Genomic DNA, 25,726 nt, shown 5'->3' on the forward strand with positions numbered 1-25,726 from the left:
AAATCGCTGTCGGTATGTGTCGAAAGAAAGCGCCGCAGGCACACGTACACAGTCGAAAAAGAAAAATCGTTTCTTGACGTTTCCATGGTTGGAAAATCTTCGTGTGCTGAGAACGTGTCGAATTTGAACGAGAGAGCTTTCGGTAGTGTGGAGAGTGGAAAATCGCTGCGAAATTTTGCGCAACTGTAGTGCGGATTTGCCGAATGGTTGCCTCTTGCGGCTAGAAAAGGATAGACTTTATCTGTTCAGAGGGGGTCACAAATCTGTGGTGCTTGCGTAGATTGCATAAAATTTCGTCGCCTAGCGTGAATCACGATTGTATTGGTGTATTCGGTTAAAAATCCTTATTTGCGGTTGGTTTTGCTTGCAAAATCCTTTCCGACTCGAACGTAGTGCGCTTTCCCGAGAAACTTTCATCTCAATCCACGTTCAGTCAAGGTTGGTCGCTCGTCGCGAGCGTTGCTAAAGTAAAAGTGCGCGTAGCTTGTCCCCACCGATGGAGTAGGTGGACTACGGTTGAGGAGTGGAAAATTGTGTACTCTAGGGAAGTGCAAAGTGTGTAGATTTTTTTTTCTGAAGAATGTGATGCTGTGATATGAGCAGTAGTGATTGAAGAAAATTTTCCTCACGGAAAGTAAACAGCTGGCACGGAAAGAAGTCTAGAATGTTCAGTTTCTGTTGAACCGGAAGTCCCCGGGACAAGCTACGCGTACTATTACTGGCCCATCCTTGTCAAACGTTGGATGCTGGATGGCCAGTTAAATGGACCGATGATTGGTGGGTCCAACCATCGGAAAATTTTGGCTTGTGTTTTGCCCAAGTCATCGGAAGGATATTTTTCCATCTTGGAAAACACCACCCTCTCGCTCTGCATTGAGAAGGTGCGTCATTTGCGTGTATTTAGTGTGCGAAAGCACCAATACCGCTGCGAACAAAGGCAACAACATTATTTGACCGTGTCGTCGGCGGGTGATGTGAACTTGGGCTGGCCAAAAGCGTCCAGGACGGTACGGCAGAGACGATGAACGAAATCAGCGTGCTGAGCGAGGGCTACTCCTATATGGACAAGGATGACGATTCGGTGATGGTTGCAAATTGCACTTGCACCTTAATCAAAAGCCACGATTGCAACATCATAGTGGACACTATGACCCCTTGGGATGGCGATCTACTTTTGCAAAGTGAGTACCCGGTCTTTGGTTTAATTGCATCGTACATAAAACTATCCAGTAATGCTGCAGGGAGCTTTCATATGTATATCGTCATTTTAAGTATAAATTATTTTGAATCATTTAATTTAACCTCTACTGGCACTGGTTGCTATAAAAAAGTGTCAGTTTTTATTTTCAACAATCAGGAACTAAAAATTGTCAAGGAAAATAATAGTAAAAACTGTTTCCTCATTTTTCAATAATGAGCGATATTTTTTTCTGAAAGCTCGTTTCCCGAGCTTACTATAAATAAATTTCATGTGACCATTTCATCAAAGATCTTTTTTGAATTTTAATTTCTCTTGTTTTTTTGTATGCTAGAAAGGCATTAGGTTAAAATAGCCATTGTGATAGTCCGAATGTTGCATTCCTCGTTAATTATTGTTTTTTCAAGATTGTCTTGATTGTTTTTATCATTTGAGAACGTTTTAGTACAAAAACAATTGCAGTGGAAATTTTTGATTCATTCGTGTTTGATGTTTATGTCATTGTTTACGATATAGCAAAATAGAGAACACTATATTAGAATAATGTAACATTCGTATCCTTTTTACAGTTTTTCAGTATTATTATTGGGACCAAGGTTAGCATTACTTAGCAATAAGCATTAATAGTGCAATGCAATTTAAAGTTAATAAGCATTCAAGTCACCGCAAATGCTACTTAACACCTGTTTTGGCCAAATATACGTACGACTTTACTGTTAATCCACTCAAAGTGCTGGTAATGCCCTTTTGCAGTTGGTTAATGACAAGAAGAGTTCGAATAAGATTTTGAAAGCTCATTTCAAATAGCTTTGTACTTAAAAGCTAATATACTGCAACGTACAGTTAAATAAAAGGTTAAGGTACAGTATTTTACAGCACAGTACGGTATAATGTTAATTATTGATTATCTGAAAATTATTTGTAATAATTTATTATTTGGTGTTGGTGGTATTGAAATAAAAAAAAACGAACTTGTCGAATGTCGATTTCATACGATGCACACATAATATGCCATCGTTTAATAAGCAGCAGCACAGAAAAAACCAGAATGATAGCATAATGGATCAATATGCCAGTTGTAGTAATGACATTCAAACAGAGAAGGATAAACGACCTTATTTCTAGGTCTGCCATTAATAATTTATGACAGTCCTATCGTCATATTGGTTAGCTATATCAAGTGTTGACAGCCAAGGAGCAAAATTTCTGTTTTTTCATATCAACACTGACTTCCTAATACCATATGGAAGTTTATCCTAAGAGAGAAGAGTATTATTTAGCACAGCAATGTGTAAATAAGTTCAAAAAAATCCTTGTTTGGTTTTGCTGTGCCTTTATAATTTATAAAGGTACTTACATTTTTACTCTTTCAAGACTATTCTTTTCTTGAAAGTTTATTTATAGTTAAAAGAAAGAGTATGGCATTAGAGATCATAGTAATAATTTTCAAAAAAGTTACTATTTTCCGTACGACAGATCCATTTGTTTCCTCAGCTTTATATTCAATGCTGTTAAATAAATTTTCAAAGTACAAAACAGCATTGAATATAAAGCTGACAGAAAAGTAGTGATTTTATTTCTCATATGAAATATTTGATCTGAGTGTTATCAGTAGAACACTTTAACAAACATGAAATTGCTCATCATTCACACGTGCCTAATTAGAATGACAGGAAACAGGATTCAAGCGATGTATAAATTTAATGACTTCTGTCAACACATTCAATTAGATGGCCAAAGGGGGGAGCGATACAAACGAGTTGAATGAATTAGTGAGATCAGATTATAGAGATTACAGAGAACGATTATAGGAATGCTCAGACTTGATTTGTCGGTGTACACATCTTATGCGATTTGATCTAAATAAGGTTTGCGTGCATGTTGTGTTTTAATAACATTGTCTGTTTTAGTTTATATGATTGGTGTTTTACAGAACCAAAAAATTTATTAGCAAATAAATACATTCTCTCAAATACAAATAGGATTTCGAAATTAGCAACAAATGCATGTCGCCTATGTTGCCAAAACCGGTCTGTGCCAAAATCGAACTATGCCAAAATCGAAATACCACTGCATTAAGAATAATTCATAAGACAACTTGAAATTGTAGCCCTATTAATAACGTTTCTTAGAAAAAAACTTTGGAGCAAACCCAAGTAACCAATAGAATTACCAATACTATTCTAATGCAAGCGAATAAGCATTTAAGTCACCTTAAATGCTGCTTAAAAACTGTTTGGCAAAATATACGGCCACTTTACTGCTATGCTTCCCTTCTTATAGTGGCGACAGCGCTAAGTTACAGCTGATTATTGACAAGAAGAATTTGAATGGAATTCTGGATGCCAATTTACAACAGCAGATTTTTGACTGCATAAAAATCTAATATACAGCAACGTGTAGTAAAAAACACTAGAGATGCCAATAACCGGTTGTTTTACTGCTTATGTTAATGCTTATTGGTTACCTGGAAAGTAATGGTTTAACAAGTGGTAACTGAATTCTATTAGAGAATTTTAAAAAATCGGCGTGCTGATTTTGAACTTGACCATTCACGCGATTTGCGTTATTATCCTAACAACTCTAAAGTTCATGAAATGGTTTTGGTCTATCGTCGACTGACCATGTGTAAAACGGTTAATAACTCAAGAATAGCAGAAGGTACAACAATCAACCAATAAACAAAGTGAATATCCTTAAAAATTGTAGTACATCTGAACATTTCATCTAAGGTTTTTTTTTCGAAGACTCGAAACTCAAACTAAGCCGAAAATTCCGATACACACAGCAACCGGCTATACTACGTACGTAATCGTAATGAAGATACTATGGTGTTAGTGGCCGCAACCATCAGAAAGTGTATGTGTATGATGTTGAAGCATAATTTCAATGTAGTAGTGACGTAAGAGTGATGGCACATACACAAACGAACGCTAATACAGTGGAAAGTGTGTAGATTTACCACAGAGAACGGACATCCATTCAGGGACAAATTTTCCGAGAATTCTTGGATAAAATTTCAAATTAATATCGTCTATACTGCCGATACTCACCTAACAGTCCCAGTTTTATAGGAAACTCCATAGAAAATGGGGCTGTTATGCAAGTAGTGACAGTATAGTCATCACCACTAGAGTTTCCCAACTAAATGATTCTTTTCTAGACTAATGGATCTGCATACTGACAAGAGTTTGCCTCTGACCTTTGGGTGTATAGTTTTTAAACATTACATTAGTGCCATTACTGTAGTGAGTTTGTTTTAAAACTCTTGCGCCTTTGGCGATACCATCTCTATTTTAGCTTTTTCGAGAGTCCGCGATTCGTGGGTGGCATACTAAGCCTGTTCTTTGACATTTGACCGTGTGCTTAGTCTTGATATATTCTTCACCAGTCTTCGGTTTTCTCGACTTATCGTTTAATAAAAATTGGTCAGCAGCTTAGAGCCGAGTGGCTCGTGCTGTTTCAAGCAGACTTAATTCAACTCTATCTTGGGCCACTCGCCGCCAATTTCCCAGTCATCTCAGAAGTCGCAAATCACTTTCGACCTGGTTGAGCCATCTTGCACGTTCAGTCCTCTTGTTACTAGTGCCGACGGGGTTCTTGAAGGAAACTGTTTTCGTCGCGCTGTCGTCCAGCATCCTTACGACGTGTCCGGCCCTACCGACTTGCCTACCGACTTTCGCCTTTCGATGAGAATCTCTTCAAGCAGTGTATGTAGCTCATGATTCGTTAGCCTTCACAACTCTCCACTTTCAATTTGTACTCCGCCAAGTATCGTCCGCAATACCTTGCGCTTGACCACGGCAACAGCGCGTATGTCCTGTATGTCCTCCGAGAAGCGTCACGTGTTAAAGTCCATAAAGAACTACCGGCTAAGGGTTTTGTACATTGTCAGCTTCGTACGGCGGTGTATGTTTATTGATAGTAGCGTTTTGCGAAAGGCACAGCAGATTTCCTACTTGAATGCGCCGCTGGAACTCCTTACTAGTATTGTCCGCGGCAGGCTTGCCATTTCCTCACTCATTGTGCAAAAAGTGCAACTTTTTTCATCCAACACAATGAGCAGAACTGCTGCCACAAATGAGAAATACATTCACGCAATGAGAAACAGCCCAAAAATAAAGAGAAATATAAACAAACTTTAGATTCTCATTGTGCGAAAAATGAGAAACTTTCGAAATCGCTCGTACTGCAGCAAGCAACGGCACGGGAATTACATTGTTGCCATATCTATCTTTCATGATCGTCATATGCAACATTTTTTGTACTGTTGCCGCTGCGAGAAGACTAAACAGTTTTTTTGTGTCATATCATGGACAGCCACAAAGTGTATTAACACTTTGTTGCTCAGTTTATTCCTCAATGAGAAGAACAATGAGCAGGTTGCTGAGCAATCGCGATCAGTAAAAAAGAGAAAAGTCAAACAAAACAGAGCAACATAAATTGCGACTAAGTAAAGTGGGAATTTTTCTCTTTTTTTTATTCTGAGGAGGAATCATCCCTGGTCCGCGGTCACCAGCGATCCCAAATACACGAATTCCGCTACCACTTCTAGATCATCGTTGTCAACGGGTACCGTCCGTGGGAGTCACACGTTTGTTTCCTTTGAACCTCTACATTTCATGTACCTGGTCTTTGATGCGTTTAATTTTAGCCCAATTCTGCTAGAAACACATCACTCGATCCAATGTAATTATGGACAGTCACGTCAGTTTATCCGGAAAACCATGTTTGTGCATTATGTGCCATAGTTAGTTTTGAGCGCTTGTATCGTAATCTGCTTTAAAGTAAATAAAGATGTGATGCGTGGGCATGTACTTCCGATATTTCTGCAAGATTTGTTGTAGACCAACCTCGCGTTTTGTTTTGACCTTGAAATGAGGGCAGGCATTTAATTAATTTATATTAACGGTAGAAGAAAAATAATGAAGCACAGAGTCGATAGGATCCAACAGACAGACGCCTGATCCCAATCTGTTGGATCCTATCGGTTCTGTATTTCTTTACTTTCTTCTACCGTTTCCTCCGTTAATTGTTAAAAACTACTGTTATAAAAATTAAGATTCGTTGGAAGGTAAAAATCCTGTCCGTAATTGCGAAAAAAATTAATTTACTTAAATTACTCGGAAATTGTGTCTCCCAATATCAAATACATAAGATTATTCATAAAATTATATTATATTCAAGTGCTAAATTTTTTTAAATACAATCCAAAACGTTGGAATTTTTCTGTTGAAAGCATACGTATTCCAAGTAGCACACTTTTGGCACCTCTAGACTGAAATTAGTCATATATCGGTTGCCACAACTGTGCTAAAAGGGGTTAGCTCGCAGAGGTTTGGAAATGGTACAGGCTTTCATGATCGACTTGGTATGAGTGATGTTTTCTTTTTTCTCAATTTTCTTTTTTCGACATGAAGAGTTCATTCTGGAATTTGACTGAACCAAGTAAATCATGTTGCTGTCCGGCATCACAATCACTCAGCACAATGTACCTATATTTTTCAGTGAATCATATTTCTGTGTGTAAAAATAAACTGTTAAATTTGACTGCCTACCTAAAAAGAATGCTCCGTATCATGTATGAAAATTAGAAATTTCCAGCATTGGAGGCTACCCGGCGCTGTAAGAAATACTGCGGTTAATCACATTTTTAATGTCTTTTCTAGTTCGTAAAGTTAAGTTATAATGAAAAACTGACGGTTTCGCATGAGTCTACGAGTAGGGGAATGGTGTATAACGTGCCCCCTGGCCAATTTGCCCTCATCCCCCCTTGGTTTTCCCTAAACAAGCAAAAGTTAAATGCTAAACCACCCAGAAACCATAATATTTTATGGAACCACCCATGTAACAATTTGGGTTTTATTACACTCTTATGATTAGAGATGCCAATACCGGGAAGTATTTTGAAAACCGGTTTTTCGGTATTGATAAATGCAATACCGGTAAAACCGGTAAAAAACCGGTAAAAGTTAACTCTTGAAAACTGTATTTAAAAATCATATGATTTGAAGAAGATCCTTCCATAATCAACGATTCTCAATTTCTGTCGCATAGTTAATTGACTAGTCCATAAAAATAATATTTAACAATGCGAAGAGAATTTACCGTGTCATTTTTTAAACGTGAACAAATTTCAATGAAAAACTTCCGGATGCAGAGAATCTTCATTCGGTCTCCACAGAGAAAGAAAGAATAATTCCTAGTGATAAATTAGAAATGTAGCGTAGGAAAACCCTTGTTCAAGAGCTTTTAATAAACTGCTTAGATACTGACATTTATGATAAATTATAACTGAAGGTTCAGTTGATTTGGTTCCTCTGCCTGCTCGGTTTCTGAGTTTATTCCATTGACTTTTAAAATAATAAAACCTTGCAGAATTTTATTATTAAAACATCTTTGATGCCTTGAAGAATATTACAAAGTTATTGCACATAGTGCGGCTAATTATGAAACGAATAAATTTAAATATACGAACTCTCTTTGAAATTCAATCAATACAGTAACTCGAACAGCAGTTGTGCGATACTTGAAAGGTGTTCCGAGAATAGTTTTAGAGTTCGTAGTTCGTAGAGTTTGCAATTTTTCCGGTACAGCAATTCGACAGCAGCCAAGACTGGTTCTAGCACTGCGACAATTTCTTATTTCTTCATGAATTCCTCATCGCTTAAGTAAAGCGTATCCTTGTTTCTAAGCAACGAAAACAGTTCTCTTCAACGAACCCATCGACACTAGTAACAAAGGAACTCAACATGCAAGATGGCATGATCAGATCGATAGTGATTTGCGACTTCTGTGACGACTGAGAAATTGGCGACGAGCAGCCCATGGATTGGAACTAGTTGAATGGAGACGACTGCTTAAAAAGCATGAGGCACTCCGGCTCTATGCTGACAGCGGTGAGCTATTTCAGGGTTTTCCCTTTGGAAGAACTACATAATTGAGTTATTATTTGTAGAACCTTCAATCATGAATTTATGTCCCCCCGTGCTCTAAAAGTTTTACCAGTGATTCAGGCTTCTTGAGTTGTTATATGATCATGCAAAAAAATACCGAAAATACCGGTTTTTGGTCTTGGAAAAACCGGTAATTCGGTATTGGAAAATAGCCCGGTAATACCGGTAAAACCGGTTTCGGTAAAACCGGTATAGCATCCCTACTTATGATGGCATTTAAGAGCAAAATTGGTCATGAAAACCGCCATAAGAGTACAATAAAACTCATATTCCTGCTTGGGCAGCCTACTATGCAAGTATGACAGTTGTCACTTGCTGTAAAAACAAAACAAAAATAAATTTATCTTTGTGCAGCTTCCGATGTGATTATGCAATTTCCAATTTCCTTTCCATAAGCTATTTTCTTAACAAAATCTGTAAATAAACGGTTGTTACGATTCAATTGCGTAAAGTAAGCTTCAAACATATATCTCTGCTAAAAACGACGGTATGAAATGCTTGGAGAGAAACACAAAATTTAGGTGCCTTTATTAAATAATTCCTAGTATATTTATTCTACAATACTCACTAAAATAACCAATTGCAATTGATTTTCAACTCAAATACTATACACTCGCAGGTTTAACGTTAATTTGGAAAAGTATAACAGAGATATATTCATTTATTGAAATAAGAATAATTAGGGGAATGTCGTCGTGGTTGGGCCGCCTTTTTGACATTCGCCCATAACTTCCGTTTCAAAAAGAATTTTTAAGATCTAAATAGATCGTTGGAAAGGTCTAAGAATAAGCTATATTTCTGGAAAATCTTGAACTGATTGCTTAAAAAATAATAAAGTTATAGACATTTTCGTGAAGACAAAAAATGTTGTCATACTCGGGCCACGTTATACAGGTTGGGCCACCGCTCTTAATTTAAGAAATACGTATTGAAATTCTATGTAGAGACAGCAAAAGAATGAATTTCATGAGCAACGGCTCTTATAAGTATAAATATCCTATTTTTAATAACATCTTCGCGAAATTTTTGGTGATCTTGTAAAATCAATATTACTACAATCGCGTTTCCCGAAGTGTACTACTGCAACGAAAAATCAACAACAGTCTAGGTTTTTATTATACTAATTTTGCTTTATTTCATCACATTTCCCGCGACTGACGTTCTCTAGCGAAAATTGCGCTTCTGTGCTTAAAATTATGGTGGCCCAACCATGACTACACAAGTGGCCCGACGTTTACAATAAGCGCTTTTGTGGCATTTACCCCCTTACCCTAACCCAACACCTAACTGGACAGGATTTTTCAATAGCCTTCGAATAGAGCACAACACACTTAATAAATTTTCAATATTTATCCCGATAATTGCATTTCATGAATCATTTCTTGAAGAAAAGTTAACTGCACCTGCAAAACTTTTTTTGTATTGATTCAATCAGTGAATTCAGTACGCGTGTTTTGAATACACGATCGAAACTCACAATATTGTGAAAAGTTAGCTGTCACAGTAAGAAGTTTTACAGTGGTTGTAGCATAGGTGTCACGAGTTACTAAAACTGAAAAAATCGTGGTGGCCCGACCATAACAGTGGCCCGACGATAACGGCATTACCCTACACTTAAATTCATTTATGTGGCAAATTTACGAAACGCGAAAGCTTTGTATGATTTTTGCAGGAAATCTAACAATTAACAGCAGCAATTCCATGTTTTGTTTTGGGAAACGAATCATTTTTATTGGCTTGTGTCAGATTAGTTTAGATAATTTACTGGTCACCAACTTAATGCTTAGTATCCGACACAAGAGAAGACACCACATTCGAAGGTAATAACTTTTCGTTGGGAAATACCATTGTTGATAGCTACAGATGGTTTCCAGCGATTGTCCGTCCATGGAGGCATTACTAAATAAAACATGTCCAGACATAATACCAGCTTATCACAGCTTCTAACGACAGCAGCTACTCACATCATTCGTTGACAGCCATCAACAAAATCCACGCAACATATCGAGCGAAAAGCAATTCAATTCGGTTTTACAACCTTAACCCATTTCCTCCCAGCGTTGCGAAAACGCAACGCACCCTTCTCTCGATTCTAGAGAAGGCTAGGTGTGAGATATCAACTTGGACTCTAAGAAACAAAGAAAGATTGGGAAAAAATCTAATCGACCTGTGTGCTCAAAGCTTAGATGTTACATATAACGAAATTACAGCCGTGTAAATATACTAGGTCTTGCTAATTTTCATTCAGCTCAAACTAGTAACTTTACCCTCGGATGGAAAAGACGAAACCGCTGGAAGCGGGAACGTAAATGACCGTATTTCTGGATTCGAATCTAATGTTCTAATCTATCCGCAATGATAAAGCTATGTAAAACCTGCATACCACCCCACAACCCTTCAGTAAGTCTATGCTTTTGAATTTTTTCAGCATTGCGTTGCGGGACATAGGGACAAAATTAAAAACACATCTTTGCGGTTTTTTCTTAGTTGATCTAAAACAAAACTTTCCTGAAAGCTTCAGCTTTTTATCTCTGCTGGAAAAAGGGTGGGGCTTAATGGGTTAAGACATTCATTCGATTGTTGATTGTTGGCTGTCTCAGGAGGTCAATGTGTTGAATCATCCGTCTGGTTTTATGATGAGTGGGATTCAAATTAACAATTTCTGAAAAGTTGATCCATATAAAAGGTGATCTAAGCACACTCGAACAAAGCTGTGCTCTGGAATGAAACTTCTATTGTGAAACGAAATATTGAGGCATTCTTGGTCACCACTCACAATCAACCGAGCGAAACATTTTTTGACATTTATTTCGATAATTTGCACCCCAACGTCGTGAACTATTGCTAGATAGCTAGCTCAGTATTTTTCAAAATGCATGTAATCATTATGAGAAATTTCCACATTCCATTCATTTCACAAATTCATGTGAAGTAGTTGAATGAAATGAAAAAAGTTCTCATTTCCTCATATTTAAGGTTCTGCTAAGACGCTTCAAAATAACTCTTTTGACTCTTTCAATCAGCTATTAATTTTGAACTTTAAATATGTTTATATATTAATATATACACAATTGGACAAGCTAAATCATAACCGCGGAAACACTGCGTAATAACTTTCGATACTGTGAAACCAATAGTTACTACCAATTACTTGCTCTGATAATGCAGTTCGTTCAGGCTAACTAGAAAAAGTACTTGCGAAGCGTGCAAATTGCTTATGGCCCGTGAAATTAAACACAAAAGGAAACTGCTGAATATTATCCGGAGAATATTGAAACTGGCAAGAAGAGTCATGAAAGCGCTTATACGGAGAACCTCATTTAATGGTAATAGTCCTACGTCGGAAAAAAATGCCAGCGTTCATTCAGTGTTCACTCTGGTTTGCGTTGATCGTTTAGTCATCAACCGGTGACCGGTGAACCGTTTTGCATTAGGGAGGTTTTATTTAGAATAACACTGAGGTAAATTTTCGATGAAAGTTTAACAAAATAATGATAATAACTGTAGGGAAAACATATCCAAAGTTATTTAAAAGCTGGATGTGAAAAACGGAACCGGAAAAACGGATGTCAATGAAATAAGAATGTTTAGTACTCAAAGTAAAAATACACTTTAAAGAAAAAATAACGAAAAAATTACCCCCTTACCCTAACCCAACACCTAACTGGACAGGATTTTTCAATTTCAATTTTGGTTTTGATAAAATTTCCTTTTCTTCGGACTTTTAGACACTCTGCTGGTTAACCTGAGCGGCCATTTTGTTCCACTATCTCTCCATCTTTGTTGCATCCCGAGTCACTGTGCCACTCTTCTTCATCTTCTGATTGACTTTTGGTGAATATTTCGCAATTAGATGGAATGGCACTAGGCTGGATTAATGCCCTTTTCGAAGAAATCCGTTCTACTGCCTTGATCACTGTAGCACTTCTCCGCTGTAGTGCTCGCTTGCCAAATCATGCCAAAACTTTACATTTTGAGCCTTAACCTTAGAGCGGTCGCGTTAAAAAAAGTTACATAAGCGGTCGCGTCGTGTACTGAGTACACGGCGAATAATACTGCCTATATCTCAGGACTGACATGAAATAGAAGGTTGCGGTTTTCGACAAAGTTGTTTATCAATTTAAGACGCATCTGGAAACGAACAATAAAGTTTGAAAACTGATCCGCTAGATGGCGCAAATGGCGACCAAAACAAATGATTCTAGAATCTCGATACTAGAATCTCTAATATCTCGGGACTGAGAAGAGATAGACGATTGCTGTCTTTGGCAAAGTTGTTTATCTGGACGAGATCAATCTGACTGCGGATAACAAAATTCGGAACTGATACGGTAGATGGCGCTTATAACGAGCATATTGAGTTTTTTTTGGAATATCTCAGAGTCGTGACGAGATAGACTGTTATTGTGTTCTACAAAGTTATTTGTTCGAACAAGACACATTTGGAAATTCATAACAAAGTTTGAAACTGTCTCAGTAGGTGGCGCGCGTGGTCAAATTATAATCTTATGATGATATCTCATGACCATGATACGATAGAAAGTGGCGGTTTTTGACAAAGTTGTGTGTCTAGACAAGACGAATTTGAAAATGATCGGTCAAATTCAGAACTGTCCCGCTAGATGTCGCAGTTGGTAAAATCATATTTCTTTTTGCGATATCTCAGCTGATGTCGAATAAACGGTAAAATGGCTTATCTGGTCTGGAAAAGAACACCAAAATGTTTGTAAATAGTATTCTTTTGACGATTTTCCCAAAACAGAGTTTGTGAATCATCGACAATGTTGACAAACTGAATAATGCACATATCACCTAGGGATACATGATACTTATTCAACTTACCCAAGTAGCACACTTACGATACTTTTATTTAAATCAATTTATTAATGACTCACATTAGTTGTATAACAATTAGTTGTACAGTTTTATAATGAGTATGTTATTAGGGAAGCTTGCTATGGTATGTTGAGGTAATGCTTTAAACATTAGAATGTTAGAATTATGTTGACACTTACCATAAAACAATACAAAACGAGCATTTGTTTGTTTTATTTCCTGCTATGATAATGAGAATGAAAAATGTACATTAGATTCCTAACAATTCTATAATATTCTTATTACGGTCACTTATATCATACAGGAAATAACACACACGTAATACAAGGAAAGAGTAAAGAATTCGAGCCCAATGAAAAAAGCAAGCTGTTTTGCAAATGAGTATCAAGAGAGTGCACTTCAGTCGTGTTGTCGCGTTAGCAAAACAAATAGCTTTGGTTTTATCATCACGCACACGTTAATAATTGCAAGCATCAACGTTGCCATTATGCCTGTCTGCCAAGTTAACTCCGGGATACGTTGCTGGCCCAACAAGCCACTCGTCGTATGTTCGAGTCTCGACTGGGCGGTGCCGCTTCAGAGTTAATAGGATCTTTGCACTAGCCCAGTGATTTTCCTGTACTCTAATAACCGGCAGCGATATCTATCGATAAAGAAGGGTCAAGTTCTGAAGGACGTTTATATCCATGCATGGTTTTGCTTTGCTGATAAATCTAGATTTTACCAGATTTTTTATTGCATGCCAGACAAAGTTCTAAATCTTCCAGATATTTGGTAATGTCCCAGATTTTTGCCAGATTTTTGTTTCTCCGTTCTGCAAAGGAGTCATCGCTCCTAATTTCAGACAACATTTTGTACCGGCGTTGATCAAAACTGGCAAGACGTTTCCCGAAAAAGTCCTCCCCATCGGTCAAATTGATCGCCAGATTTTGACATTTATTCGTGTTTGCCAGGTTTTCGAATAAACCTATTAGCGACCCTGGGAAGAATAGGGACTCAAACACTCTAAAATATTTTTTTAAGAATGTGATGGAAACGCAGCACGGGTTTCCAGGAATCTTGTTCTGGTGATATTTCTATATAGACGATGTAGACGACGAAATTGCTTCGTCAAAAGCATTTTGATCAGTCTGTGCTCTTCATCTTGTCTTTTGATAAAAGTTGAAGCAATACGTATCAATTGCTTCTTTCAGGAAACCATAAAAATAGCTGTTGATTGACTGGAATTGACAACGCAATCGATGATGAAAAGGACAACGATACGTTATCTAACATGTTTTGACTATAGAAACCACTTTGTAGCGAACAGCAGTGTTCTATGCCATCATGGTTCCTCAATATTCCGAAAATAATTTGATTTTCTCATCATCTCCACCTACTACTACTTCATTCCGAATTTAATTTACCTTCATCGGAAGCATATTGACACGATAAACAACTTTGTCGAAAACATCAACCTTCTATCTCGTCATGGTTCGGAAATATCGCCAAATGAATTAAATTTCACCGTATACTCCATCTAGCGGACTAGTTCCAAACTTCAGAGTTCGTTACCAAATGCGTCTTGGCTTTACAAACAACTTTGTAGTAAATAGTAACCTTTTAGCTCATTACGGTTTTAAAATATTCTTAAATGAATTTAATTGCTTCATTATTAGCGCCATCTAGCGAATCAGTTCCGAATTTTGTTGTATATCACGGGATGTGTCTTAACTAGATAAGCAACTTTGTCGAAAGTCGCAACCTTCTATCTATTCACAAACTTGAGTTATTGCCCGCCGTGTACTCAGTACACGACGCGACCGCTTGCGTAACTTTTTTCATTTCAAAAAAGTTACGTTAGTGGTCGCGCTGGTGTACTGAGTACACGCGCGCGGACACACCATTTTTACAAGCATCTTTCGACCACTTTTTTTATTTCTTTTTTCTATATTTTGGCATCATTAGAAAGAGGAAGAGTAGATCTTCGAATACAACCAAAACCTGGTGTGATTTGATTAAAATTTCGATGATTTTTTCGCGTTTTTCGAAAACGCGTGTACTCAGTACACTAGCGCGACCGCTCTAGGGTTAATGTACGGAAGAATTGGTTTTTTCAGCTCAGCAGTAGCTGCTTGTACATTTTGGAATCCTTAGTCGAGTAGGAAGTAGAGTAGGAAGACGAGCATCGTATTTTAATGCCATTTTGATTCCCAAAATTTTTGAACAAGATGGCGACCGACTTGCCCATAGTCGATCTTCTCAAAACTATACAGTCCATGCTGCTGCCTCGAATCTACTGGACAATTCTCACTGTAGTGTGATCGATTCCCTTTTTACGTAGAGCCGTTTTAATTGAAGCGAAGGATGTGTTACCGAATGCGCCTGCAAAATCAAGAAAACCACAAAGGGCTGTCTGCTGATATTTGAGCAATTTTTCAATTAGCGCCACTAAGCAGTTTCCGTTGTTAGGTTTACCGTGTTGGTATGCATGTTGATTGGCTAGTGAGGAAGAGCTCTTATGTTCCTTATAGACTCGGAAACTACTGAACCGATGGACGTAAAAATTTGCAAGCAGCCCTCCAGTAAGAGAAGGGGCTCCCATACAAATGAAACACAAATTTCTGCATAACTCGAGAACTAATCAAGCAAATGTGGGGGTTTTTGGAGACAAGAATTTTTTCTATGATGAATTAGGATCTCTTACCTCTTTAGGAGGGAGGCTCCCATACAACTGAAATACAAATTGTCTCATAAGTGGAAAACTAATCAAGCAATTTGAACCAAATTTGTCATGTGGGGGTTTTTGGAGGCAGGAATTTTTTCTATGGTGAATTAGGAACCCTGCCTTCTTTAAGAAGGAGGGAATCCATACAAATATGCAGTTCACATTAGTCTTTGATCTAATGATCTGATATAGTCCTACGTCACTGTTTCGTACAACTCTTGGGACTGTATACCTTGTAGTTTTTTGGCATAGCATAACTCCGCATTGTATTTGATGAGGCATACTCTGTGAATATATTTGCCGTTTGGACGCGATCTTACTTACTAGCTTATTGGTTTTTCGGAACAAAGGCATGAAATCAAAGATCTCCACTGCCGACGCGACGGTTCCCCGCTACGGCTTTTACCTGTTACCAACAGCCCGGATGCCGTTGGCCAAACTGCGTGGCCATGAGCCTCTGGGTCTCTGGGAGTGCTTCTCTCCATATCTCGTTCGCTTCTTTTCTCAAGGTATGTTCAATTCACCTTCACCTATATTATCGAATTTCTATTGCTATCGTTTATGACATCGGTTACAGAGTTCCTCGGTTGATATTCTGTTGTCACGCCCCAAGCACGAATAATATATCGCAAGCAGCGATTGATAAATTACTTTTTACTTCTAGAGCCGAGGTGGATTTTGCCGTTTCACTGTACTCGTGTATTGAGCGTCTCGATACACGTAACTTTAGTACCTTGAGCTTCTCTATTCCTGGTATCTGTGGGGTTGAAGAGAACGGATTGCTGTACACAACCGACCCACCGCACCGTAGTCTCCCAACTTTCGCCAGGCGTGCGACGGGAATCTCTCCAAGTGGTGCAGCTCGTGATTCATACATCATATTCATATTCTATCGTGTCTTATCTTATCTTATGCAACCGTATCCTATCCTATCTTATCTTATCCAATCCAATCCAATCCAATCCAATCCTATCCTATCCTATCCTATCCTATCCTATTCTATCATATCCTATCCTATCCTATTCTATCCTATCCTATCCTATCCTATCCTATCCTATCCTATCCTATCCTATCCTATCCTATCCTATCCTAACCTATCCTATCCTATCCTATGCCATGCTTTCCAACCCAATTCCATCCAATCCTATTCTATTCTATATCCTGAATAATAATGGCTCAAATTGCTATTAGAGTTGATCCACAGACTCTGGTTGATCGTTCTATGTTACTCAGCTGGAACTGAAGCCACATGCCCAGTTTTTATCAAAAAGGCAGGAATTCGTTTGCTTGGCAGTATTTGTTGCACGAGCAGTTTTCATTAGCTTTTGGTTGGAAGAAAATGCAGCCGATTGCCGTTCACTTTCGAGTTCAAAAATAAAAATGTATAATGTTGAACATTTCACGATCTTAAATATTTTATACAGATAAACTGTGTGATTTTGTTGTTTTTGGCATCTACTTTGTTAGATCAAACGATGCAGAGCTATACTGCACCACAGTATTGCACAATACTTTTCTAGTTGTTTTATTATGGTTATCTATTTCCTGCTACCCATTAAGTAAAAGCACAAAACCTATCTCTCATTAATGTTTGTTTGTCAGCATTTCCTTGCTGCAAACAATGATTTCTCGTTTTCTTCAAGGTGAATGCGAATCCGGAAGAAAGCTTATTAGCGGGCTTTCAAAACATCCCATTTGCCTTTATTTCGTTTCCGTGCGGTTTCGCTTCACAAGCCATCATCATCGTCAGCCAGTGCTACATTACTGTCGAAACTGATTTAAAAAGTTTGTACCATTCTGAAGCCGGCCGATAAGCATATTTCTTCGCCTGCACATGCGGCAGTTATCCCTATTCGCGAGGAGAGCAAACTGGCACACCGTTCATCGAACAACGAACAGTTTATTTTTTTCGTCGCGAGCGCTCAACTAAATTTACATGTACAACTAGGACAAAGACGACGCCAACATCGGACAGGCAGATATTTATTTTACAGCATTACCATAACGTCTTTCCTTGGGGCGCGGTGTAGCTGGAATGCACACTGAGCATGTCTAGGATGGCTAACCAGAAACTTTCGTTTCGGATTGGCCAACCATTGGTATATAAAAATGTAAATTTAATATAAATGCAGTCATTTCAATATGATCAAAAATTTGTTTTACAGTGATGTAAAAATTAAACTACGTGTTTTCAATTTTTTTTTCGTTTTACTACTGGAGAATTCCACTGTGCGAGTTCACCGCGTAACGTGACCTAAGTTTGAATCATCACGAATTTTTTGCGGTGTTATTATATGATACCACCTACCGGATCGTGCCACTGACGCTTAGTTGGCAATACGCGTTCGAAAAATTTTTCCGAAGAAAACGAACACAAACGGTTCTTCCACGCAGACAATTTCAATACACCACTGAGCGGTCCTGTGATTGAAACCCAAACTTCCCTGGGTTGAATAAGCCTCGTGACTACCGCCTGGGTAGATGTTGAACATTTATACACGTCTGTGGTTAAAACTAACAGCACTGTTTAGCATTCGAAGCATTTTTCCGATAAAATATAGTTACGATTCGGTTATGACTATGTTTTGGAACGTTTCTGGCTTTCGTTCGAACATTCTCCCGAATAACATGCTTGTGATGTTGAGCTTTTCAAGATACACCTTGCTCATTGACCATTTGGATTGTAGAGCCCAAAAGGATGCTTATACGGCAAAGCACGTTTACGCGGTGTACGATAGCATTACCATAATTCCGTTGTTCGTTGGAGAGCCATTAAAATTCTGAGCTTTTGATTTTTTCCGACGTACGAAGCGTAGGAACATGGACCTCTTTCTATGCACAAATTGCCGTGTTATCATCTAATGCGTAAAGGCGGTTATTGCTTTTCCGTGTCAATAAACCACTTTTGAATTTTCGTACCTATGCTTAGTACATTTTAGGTATGTTGCAAAATAAACCACACACCTATACAAAAGGCCGCAAGCACAATACTGACATGAAGGATTTTTGCCGGTTCACACTTTGAAGCGCATTCGAAGTTTTGTCGTTTGTCGTATGCTACTAATATAATCTCATCGTATGTGCATAGCTCCAGGGAGAGTTTTCAAATTGAAAAAGTAACGCAAACTTGTTAGCTAGAATATTTTCAAGAGCAAAAGTAGATAAGTACGGCTTGTAGATATTCGAAATATCGGTAATATCTACTTTGCAGAAATTTTTGCTTTGTCGAAGTGTATGCTACAAGTCGATGCTTAAATGCCTTAAAATTTCTGTCGATGTCTTAAAATATTTTAAATGTTTTGAGAGTATTTAGAGCACATAAACGAACCAACTTCTCCTTCTACCTTTCAGTTTTTCTAGAAAAAAATATTTACGGTTTAAACACCTTTGAAGGAAGCGTTAAACGCCGAATTTGCATCTGTTGAAAATTTAATTATTTTAGTTAGTTGTAGTAATTTGTATGGCAAGTAATGTAGTAACGTATCGAAACATAACTGAAGTAGGTTGTAAGTTTGATTCGAATTCAAATTTCAAAATATTTAAAGGCATAACAGTGATTAAGTTGGTAATACGAACCATAGTACGAACCAAGAGCAATTACCCTTTATTCTCTTTTCACTACTCTTTCAATGAAATGGCAAACGTGCATATAAAATCATATTACAACCGGACACTACAGCTCTAGCGTACTTTTCCAACACAGATATAAGATTCGCCGATATTAAATCATCTCGCCGTAAAGAATTAGCAATCTATTGGAACAAGGAGCTTTTGTTATTTTTTCTGCCACACTTCTTTAACACATTGGTGTGAACTAAACCGCATGCTACTCAACCCATCGAAATGCTCAGTAGTGACGTTTACCAGGAAACTGCAGTCGCTGAACTTTGAATACAGCCTTGATTCAATCCCGATCCCACGAATCGATTACGTAAAGGACCTTGGCGTAATACTGGACTGCCGTCTCACCTATTATAAACAGCACATGTCATTCATTGTGTCTAGAGCTTCTAGAATGCTCGATCTAATTATCCGCATGACACGAGAATTCCGAAACGTACAATACCTTACCGCCTTATACTGCTCATCATTGCGATCTCCTGTCGAATACTGCTCGTCGGTGTGGAATCCACACTACAACAACGCTGTATTAGGGGTCAAAAATGTTCAACGTAGGTTCGTTCGCTATACTCTACGCCTTCTACCTTGGAGACAACCTATGCAGGTCACTCCTTGTGAGGAACGTTGTCAACTTCTTCGACTCAACACACTGCAGCTTCGCCGCGATACTACTAGTGCAATGACTGTCACAGATGTACTAACTATCGACCCGTATCGACTGTCCAGACATCCTCCAGTTGATAAACGTAAACGCCACCTCCAGAACATTAAGGATGGTTCCAACACTACGTCTACCGCTCCTGGTCTGGTTTGGTATCCCGACCCCCTTAATGCAATGGGGCATGAGGATTCAGACCCACTAAAACCCTACTCGAGTCTCCAGCCTCAATTCCCCAATCCCCCATATATATAGGATGTATAGGATAAATGTATAGGATGTATAGGATATGTAGAAATTTAAAAAAAAAAAAATTTTTTTTTTCACTCTTTTTGACGTACCGAGCAAGCAAAACAAATTGGAGACGAGGAGAACTTGTCACTTTTTTGGCATATTTCCCAAGCAGAAACATCAAATTGGTCTAGGTTTAATCGCACGTAAAGAATCATCGACCGGTGGGGACGGGTAGTTTCTGTCACTTTTTTGCAAAGAATACATTTAAACTAAACGTTTGGGCAACGCCTCGAAATATAGAAAATCGGTTAGGAAACCGCTGACCTGACCACTTTTCGAGAAACATTGTTTGGAATGACACCCTATTTAGCCAAACCTTGCGGTAAAACGTAGTCCTACGTCAAAAACACACATACTAACATATACACCCTTCCTTGGCACTCTGATCAGCTTTGCCGACGATGAAACTTCTTGCCGGGGTCTAGTTATGAGAATGGTACTGGCTTGAGGTGCATAATGAGTTCTCTTGTCTAAGTGCAAATTATTACTAGTGTCCGCATTTCCTCCCAGATGGCTTCAAAACACGACGCTTGTTTACCAAGCCAGCGGATAATAAGCAAAAAAATGAAGCACTAAAAATTACCTGGACCATATCACAATAGATTAAAATATCACTGGTCGCAGTAATAATGTGAATAAAAAAGAATATATCAAATTCTGGAAGGTACTTATTGATAGGATGAGTTTATTTGTTTACATCCTGGCGTCACTGGAACAAGCACATGGTAAATCGATCCCGCACACTCAGTATGAAAATACCGCGGCAAATACTGCGGCAGAAAAACAAAAAGATGAAACAAAATTGACAAAGATATCTCGCTTGTAGGAGAAGGTAATATCCGAGAATAAAAGAGAGAGCGATAATAGAGATAGATAGATAGATAGATAGATAGATAGATAGATAGATAGATAGATAGATAGATAGATAGATAGATAGATAGATAGATAGATAGATAGATAGATAGATAGATAGATAGATAGATAGATAGATAGATAGATAGATAGATAGATAGATAGATAGATAGATAGATAGATAGATAGATAGATAGATAGATAGATAGATAGATAGATAGATAGATAGATAGATAGATAGATAGATAGATAGATAGATAGATAGATAGATAGATAGATAGATAGATAGATAGATAGATAGATAGATAGATAGATAGATAGATAGATAGATAGATAGATAGATAGATAGATAGATAGATAGATAGATAGATAGATAGATAGATAGATAGATAGATAGATAGATAGATAGATAGATAGATAGATAGATAGATAGATAGATAGATAGATAGATAGATAGATAGATAGATAGATAGATAGATAGATAGATAGATAGATAGATAGATAGATAGATAGATAGATAGATAGATAGATAGATAGAGAGCTAGAGAGCTAGAGAGCTAGAGAGCTAGAGAGCTAGAGAGCTAGAGAGCTAGAGAGCTAGAGAGCTAGAGAGCTAGAGAGCTAGAGAGCTAGAGAGCTAGAGAGCTAGAGAGCTAGAGAGCTAGAGAGCTAGAGAGCTAGAGAGCTAGAGAGCTAGAGAGCTAGAGAGCTAGAGAGCTAGAGAGCTAGAGAGCTAGAGAGCTAGAGAGCTAGAGAGCTAGAGAGCTAGAGAGCTAGAGAGCTAGAGAGCTAGAGAGCTAGAGAGCTAGAGAGCTAGAGAGCTAGAGAGCTAGAGAGCTAGAGAGCTAGAGAGCTAGAGAGCTAGAGAGCTAGAGAGCTAGAGAGCTAGAGAGCTAGAGAGCTAGAGAGCTAGAGAGCTAGAGAGCTAGAGAGCTAGAGAGCTAGAGAGCTAGAGAGCTAGAGAGCTAGAGAGCTAGAGAGCTAGAGAGCTAGAGAGCTAGAGAGCTAGAGAGCTAGAGAGCTAGAGAGCTAGAGAGCTAGAGAGCTAGAGAGCTAGAGAGCTAGAGAGCTAGAGAGCTAGAGAGCTAGAGAGCTAGAGAGCTAGAGAGCTAGAGAGCTAGAGAGCTAGAGAGCTAGAGAGCTAGAGAGCTAGAGAGCTAGAGAGCTAGAGAGCTAGAGAGCTAGAGAGCTAGAGAGCTAGAGAGCTAGAGAGCTAGAGAGCTAGATAAAATTGATTTATATTTTCATATCAGAGCGGAATTTTTATGTTCCTCCGTGATAAAAAGAAGTAAAATTGTTCTGTGATACCGTATTCACAGCTGTTTAGTTTCTAGAATAAGTACCTAAATGTGATCATATTTGTGTGTTTTTCACACCATCATCAAGAGCGGATACGCGTAAGCGATTGCTTCTATTTTTTTTAGCCTAATTACGTGGTAGTGGAAAACAGTGGTTTTAGTGTTTATTGAATAAAATTGAATAGCAAATTACTGACATTTTTATGAAAATAGTTATAACACATTAAAGCCTATGAGTGCTACATTCGTTTTAGTATTGTTATATAGCGGCAAAGCTGTATGTAAGAATATTTGAGAAACCGCAGCAAAAAAGGGAATGTATTCCGAATTTAGTAGCGTGCTGGAAATACCCTCCGGTACCTTAGTTTGTTTTTTTCACGTTAGTCTATTCGGATTGTTTTGGTCAGAATTTTCTTGTTACTCATTCATTGCGTATTGATTTTTTTGGTGACGATTTGCAATGTCTGTGGCACCAATCCGCTGTCTTGCCTGAGAACCATCGTGCATAGTGCTGTTTAGAGTCCCACACTGGTACGAGGATGATGATCAGCTGCTCCAAACACGAAGGTCAGACGCCGCTGTGAGCCGCTCCTAACATGTAGAACAGGCACTTGGAAGCACGAAAAAGCCCGCCTTGCTTGTTAGCATATCAAGCTCCCTCCGGTTTTCTGTTGGTTACTCGTATCCCCACTGGTACCGCGTTAAGGTAGCGATAGAAATTGCTGGTGTGCTTCGGGCAGACTCGGAGATAAAGCCTTTACAATGGAACTCATGCTTGAAGGCAAGGTGGCCTAGACAGCAGATGAACTTGTTTGATCGAAAACTGATGACCAAAACGTCATCATTTAAAACCGAAATTAGTAACGTTGGTCAAAAAACCACTCTAACTGCATGATGCCAATCCAACCAAGCGAGCGGTTTTTTTGCTGTTCTACTTCAGCAATGAATACTTCCCACTCTGGTTGAATTACGCAATTAGGCTCTATTAAAAACCAGCTAGTCAATTGATTCCAGATTTGATTTTCGATTTACTTATTTTCACCTGGCGAAATTTTGTTCCAGATCCTAGGATAAGCCTCTAGAGGCGTTTCGTTTTGTGGTAAATTGGACTTGTTAAGCTGTAGTATACTATTCTTCATTGGTTTACTGGGTAATAAAACGCTTCCCATTGCCCATTAATAACGTTTTGTCCGGCATCGAAGAGCCATCAAGGGCTATAAATCATTCTGGAACGAAGCTTTCGAGAGCCGGTGAACGGCTCACACAGCTAGTGACTGTGTGGTTTACAACTTGCAGCAATTTGATAGAGCGATAAGAAAAATATGTTTATTTTTCAGCTAGCGCAAGACAGGCTGCAAAATGAGCACAGAGGGGAAACACTGCCAAATACCAACGATACTGGAACGTTATTTTCCATAACTTGACACCATAAAGCAGCCAAAGTGGCAGAGTTTTCAATATATTTTTAATTATTCTGTTTATATTTCAACAGACTAAAGGTATTTTTCGTCCAAAAGTGCACAAGATATGATTCAAATCCGTTTGATCGTTCATCCTTCCCAAGGCAATGGTAATACAAAATGAATGATTCGTTCGTTTCAAAGCTCTTCAGATTTTATTTCGGCCTGTATCAGCAAGCCAAACAATATAAAATTTTCATACCACATTTAATTAGATAGCAAGCCTCTAGAGCTTTTTCGAAGCTGTATTCAAATGGAAATCGTTGGTCGGTAGGTTACCGAAACTTCTGGGACTCCCGCTCCGACGTGTTTTGCATAAAAAAATACTAGGAATATGCAATAAGCTACTGTTATGCATGTGATATGCAATGGAACTACGATTACTGCGCTCACGCTTTTCCTTTGATGAAAATCGACGTGCCCGAAGGCAAATAATACGTTCATAATGTATGCTAAATGTTACATTTATTCCAACTGAGGCACCACTTCAAACTTCCCACCTACCAGAGCAGTTTGCCTGCAAGCTATGTTTAATGAAAAGGAGCTAGCTATAAGCGGAATCAAACATCCATTAACTATTTTTGTACTTCAATTTAATTAGAATTGTACCTACTGTACTTTGTTTCGAACGTGTTACCGTGAATCGCCAGATTTATTCTTTTTTCTCTTATATGTAAACTTCAACCTCGTTCCGTTCTCGTGTACCTACTTTAATTTAAATTTGCTGCATTGAGGGTCAAAGTCAAAGCTAAATTAAAATTGTGACAGCGCAGGATATGTTGAAAGCCATCCCTTATAGAAGTTTATCAAGCACAACTTCAATATCAGAGTTCAACAATGTGGTTCATGTGGCACATCCATCATGAACTTTATTGATGCCTAGCTGTCACTTTCCACATCTAGTGAATGACCAATATTCATACAACAAATCATTTCATTACACCTGGTTGGTTGATTCTGTCCATGTGTGTAATCACAATGTCACATCACACGTCAATCGTTCTGCCAGAACAAATTAATTCGATTCCCTAATTCGGTCGGATCAATAGGGCCTCTCAACAATTAGATGAGCTGCGAAAATCAAATCAAACCTACATCCAATTACGGATCGACTCATAAGATAGCCTTTGTCGGCACCGACAGTAGTAACTATCCCTTTAACCCGGTTAGATGTGCGAGTCCAACTGCTGCTAGCTAGCTAGTTGATTCACTATGCAAATATAATCATTTCTATCTGAATGGTTCACAGCTACAACCATTACACGCAAGGATGCCAGGTATTAGTATTTTATACGTTAACAGGTGCTATGGTAATTTATTCGCCCATTATATGTTTCTATGTGCTGCCATAGGAATATTTTATGGAGTAATAATGATATCAAAGTGTGTTATTTGTTATTACGTTAACTATTATTTTAATTATATTTTTTTAATTACAATTTTACAGGTAGTAAAAGTAAAATTGTTAATTTACACCTCCATGTAACATATTCGAATAAACAATAAAGCTTGTGTTCCGCAGGCTGGTTTAGTACCTCTCCAATATAAAATAAAAAAAAGCTTATGTTACCATGGCGTATTTTGTATCTTGTATGTGATATTTAAACCTTAATGCAGGAGCATTTATTTGCTCTTACTACCTGGCTCATACATCGAGCAATTCTGGCATCTCTGTTCAACAATCAGCTATCCGGTAATTCCAGCAAGCGGATTCGAGCATAATTGATTCCAAACATAGGATCGGGTCGGCTGGTCTGACTGCTGATACAGAATGCTTATGCTTAGCGTGGGATAATCATCGAAGCAGAAGTAGATATGATAAAACAGTTCTGTTTTTCAAATGCTC

General features: G+C 38.2%; 1 protein-coding gene across 1 annotated transcript in view; it reads left to right on the top strand.

Annotated features, from left to right (window-relative positions):
* Positions 1-25,726, top strand: part of LOC128741756 (metallo-beta-lactamase domain-containing protein 1) — a 203,399-nt gene continuing 177,673 nt past the window's right edge. The window contains exon 1 of the mRNA XM_053837771.1: positions 1-1,181. Coding sequence (XP_053693746.1) covers positions 1,022-1,181 — 160 coding nt within the window. The 5' untranslated portion in view covers positions 1-1,021. The remainder of the gene's footprint in view (positions 1,182-25,726) is intronic.

The sequence above is a fragment of the Sabethes cyaneus genome, chromosome 3, assembly GCF_943734655.1.
Source record: "Sabethes cyaneus chromosome 3, idSabCyanKW18_F2, whole genome shotgun sequence".
Taxonomy (NCBI): Eukaryota; Metazoa; Arthropoda; class Insecta; order Diptera; family Culicidae; genus Sabethes; species Sabethes cyaneus.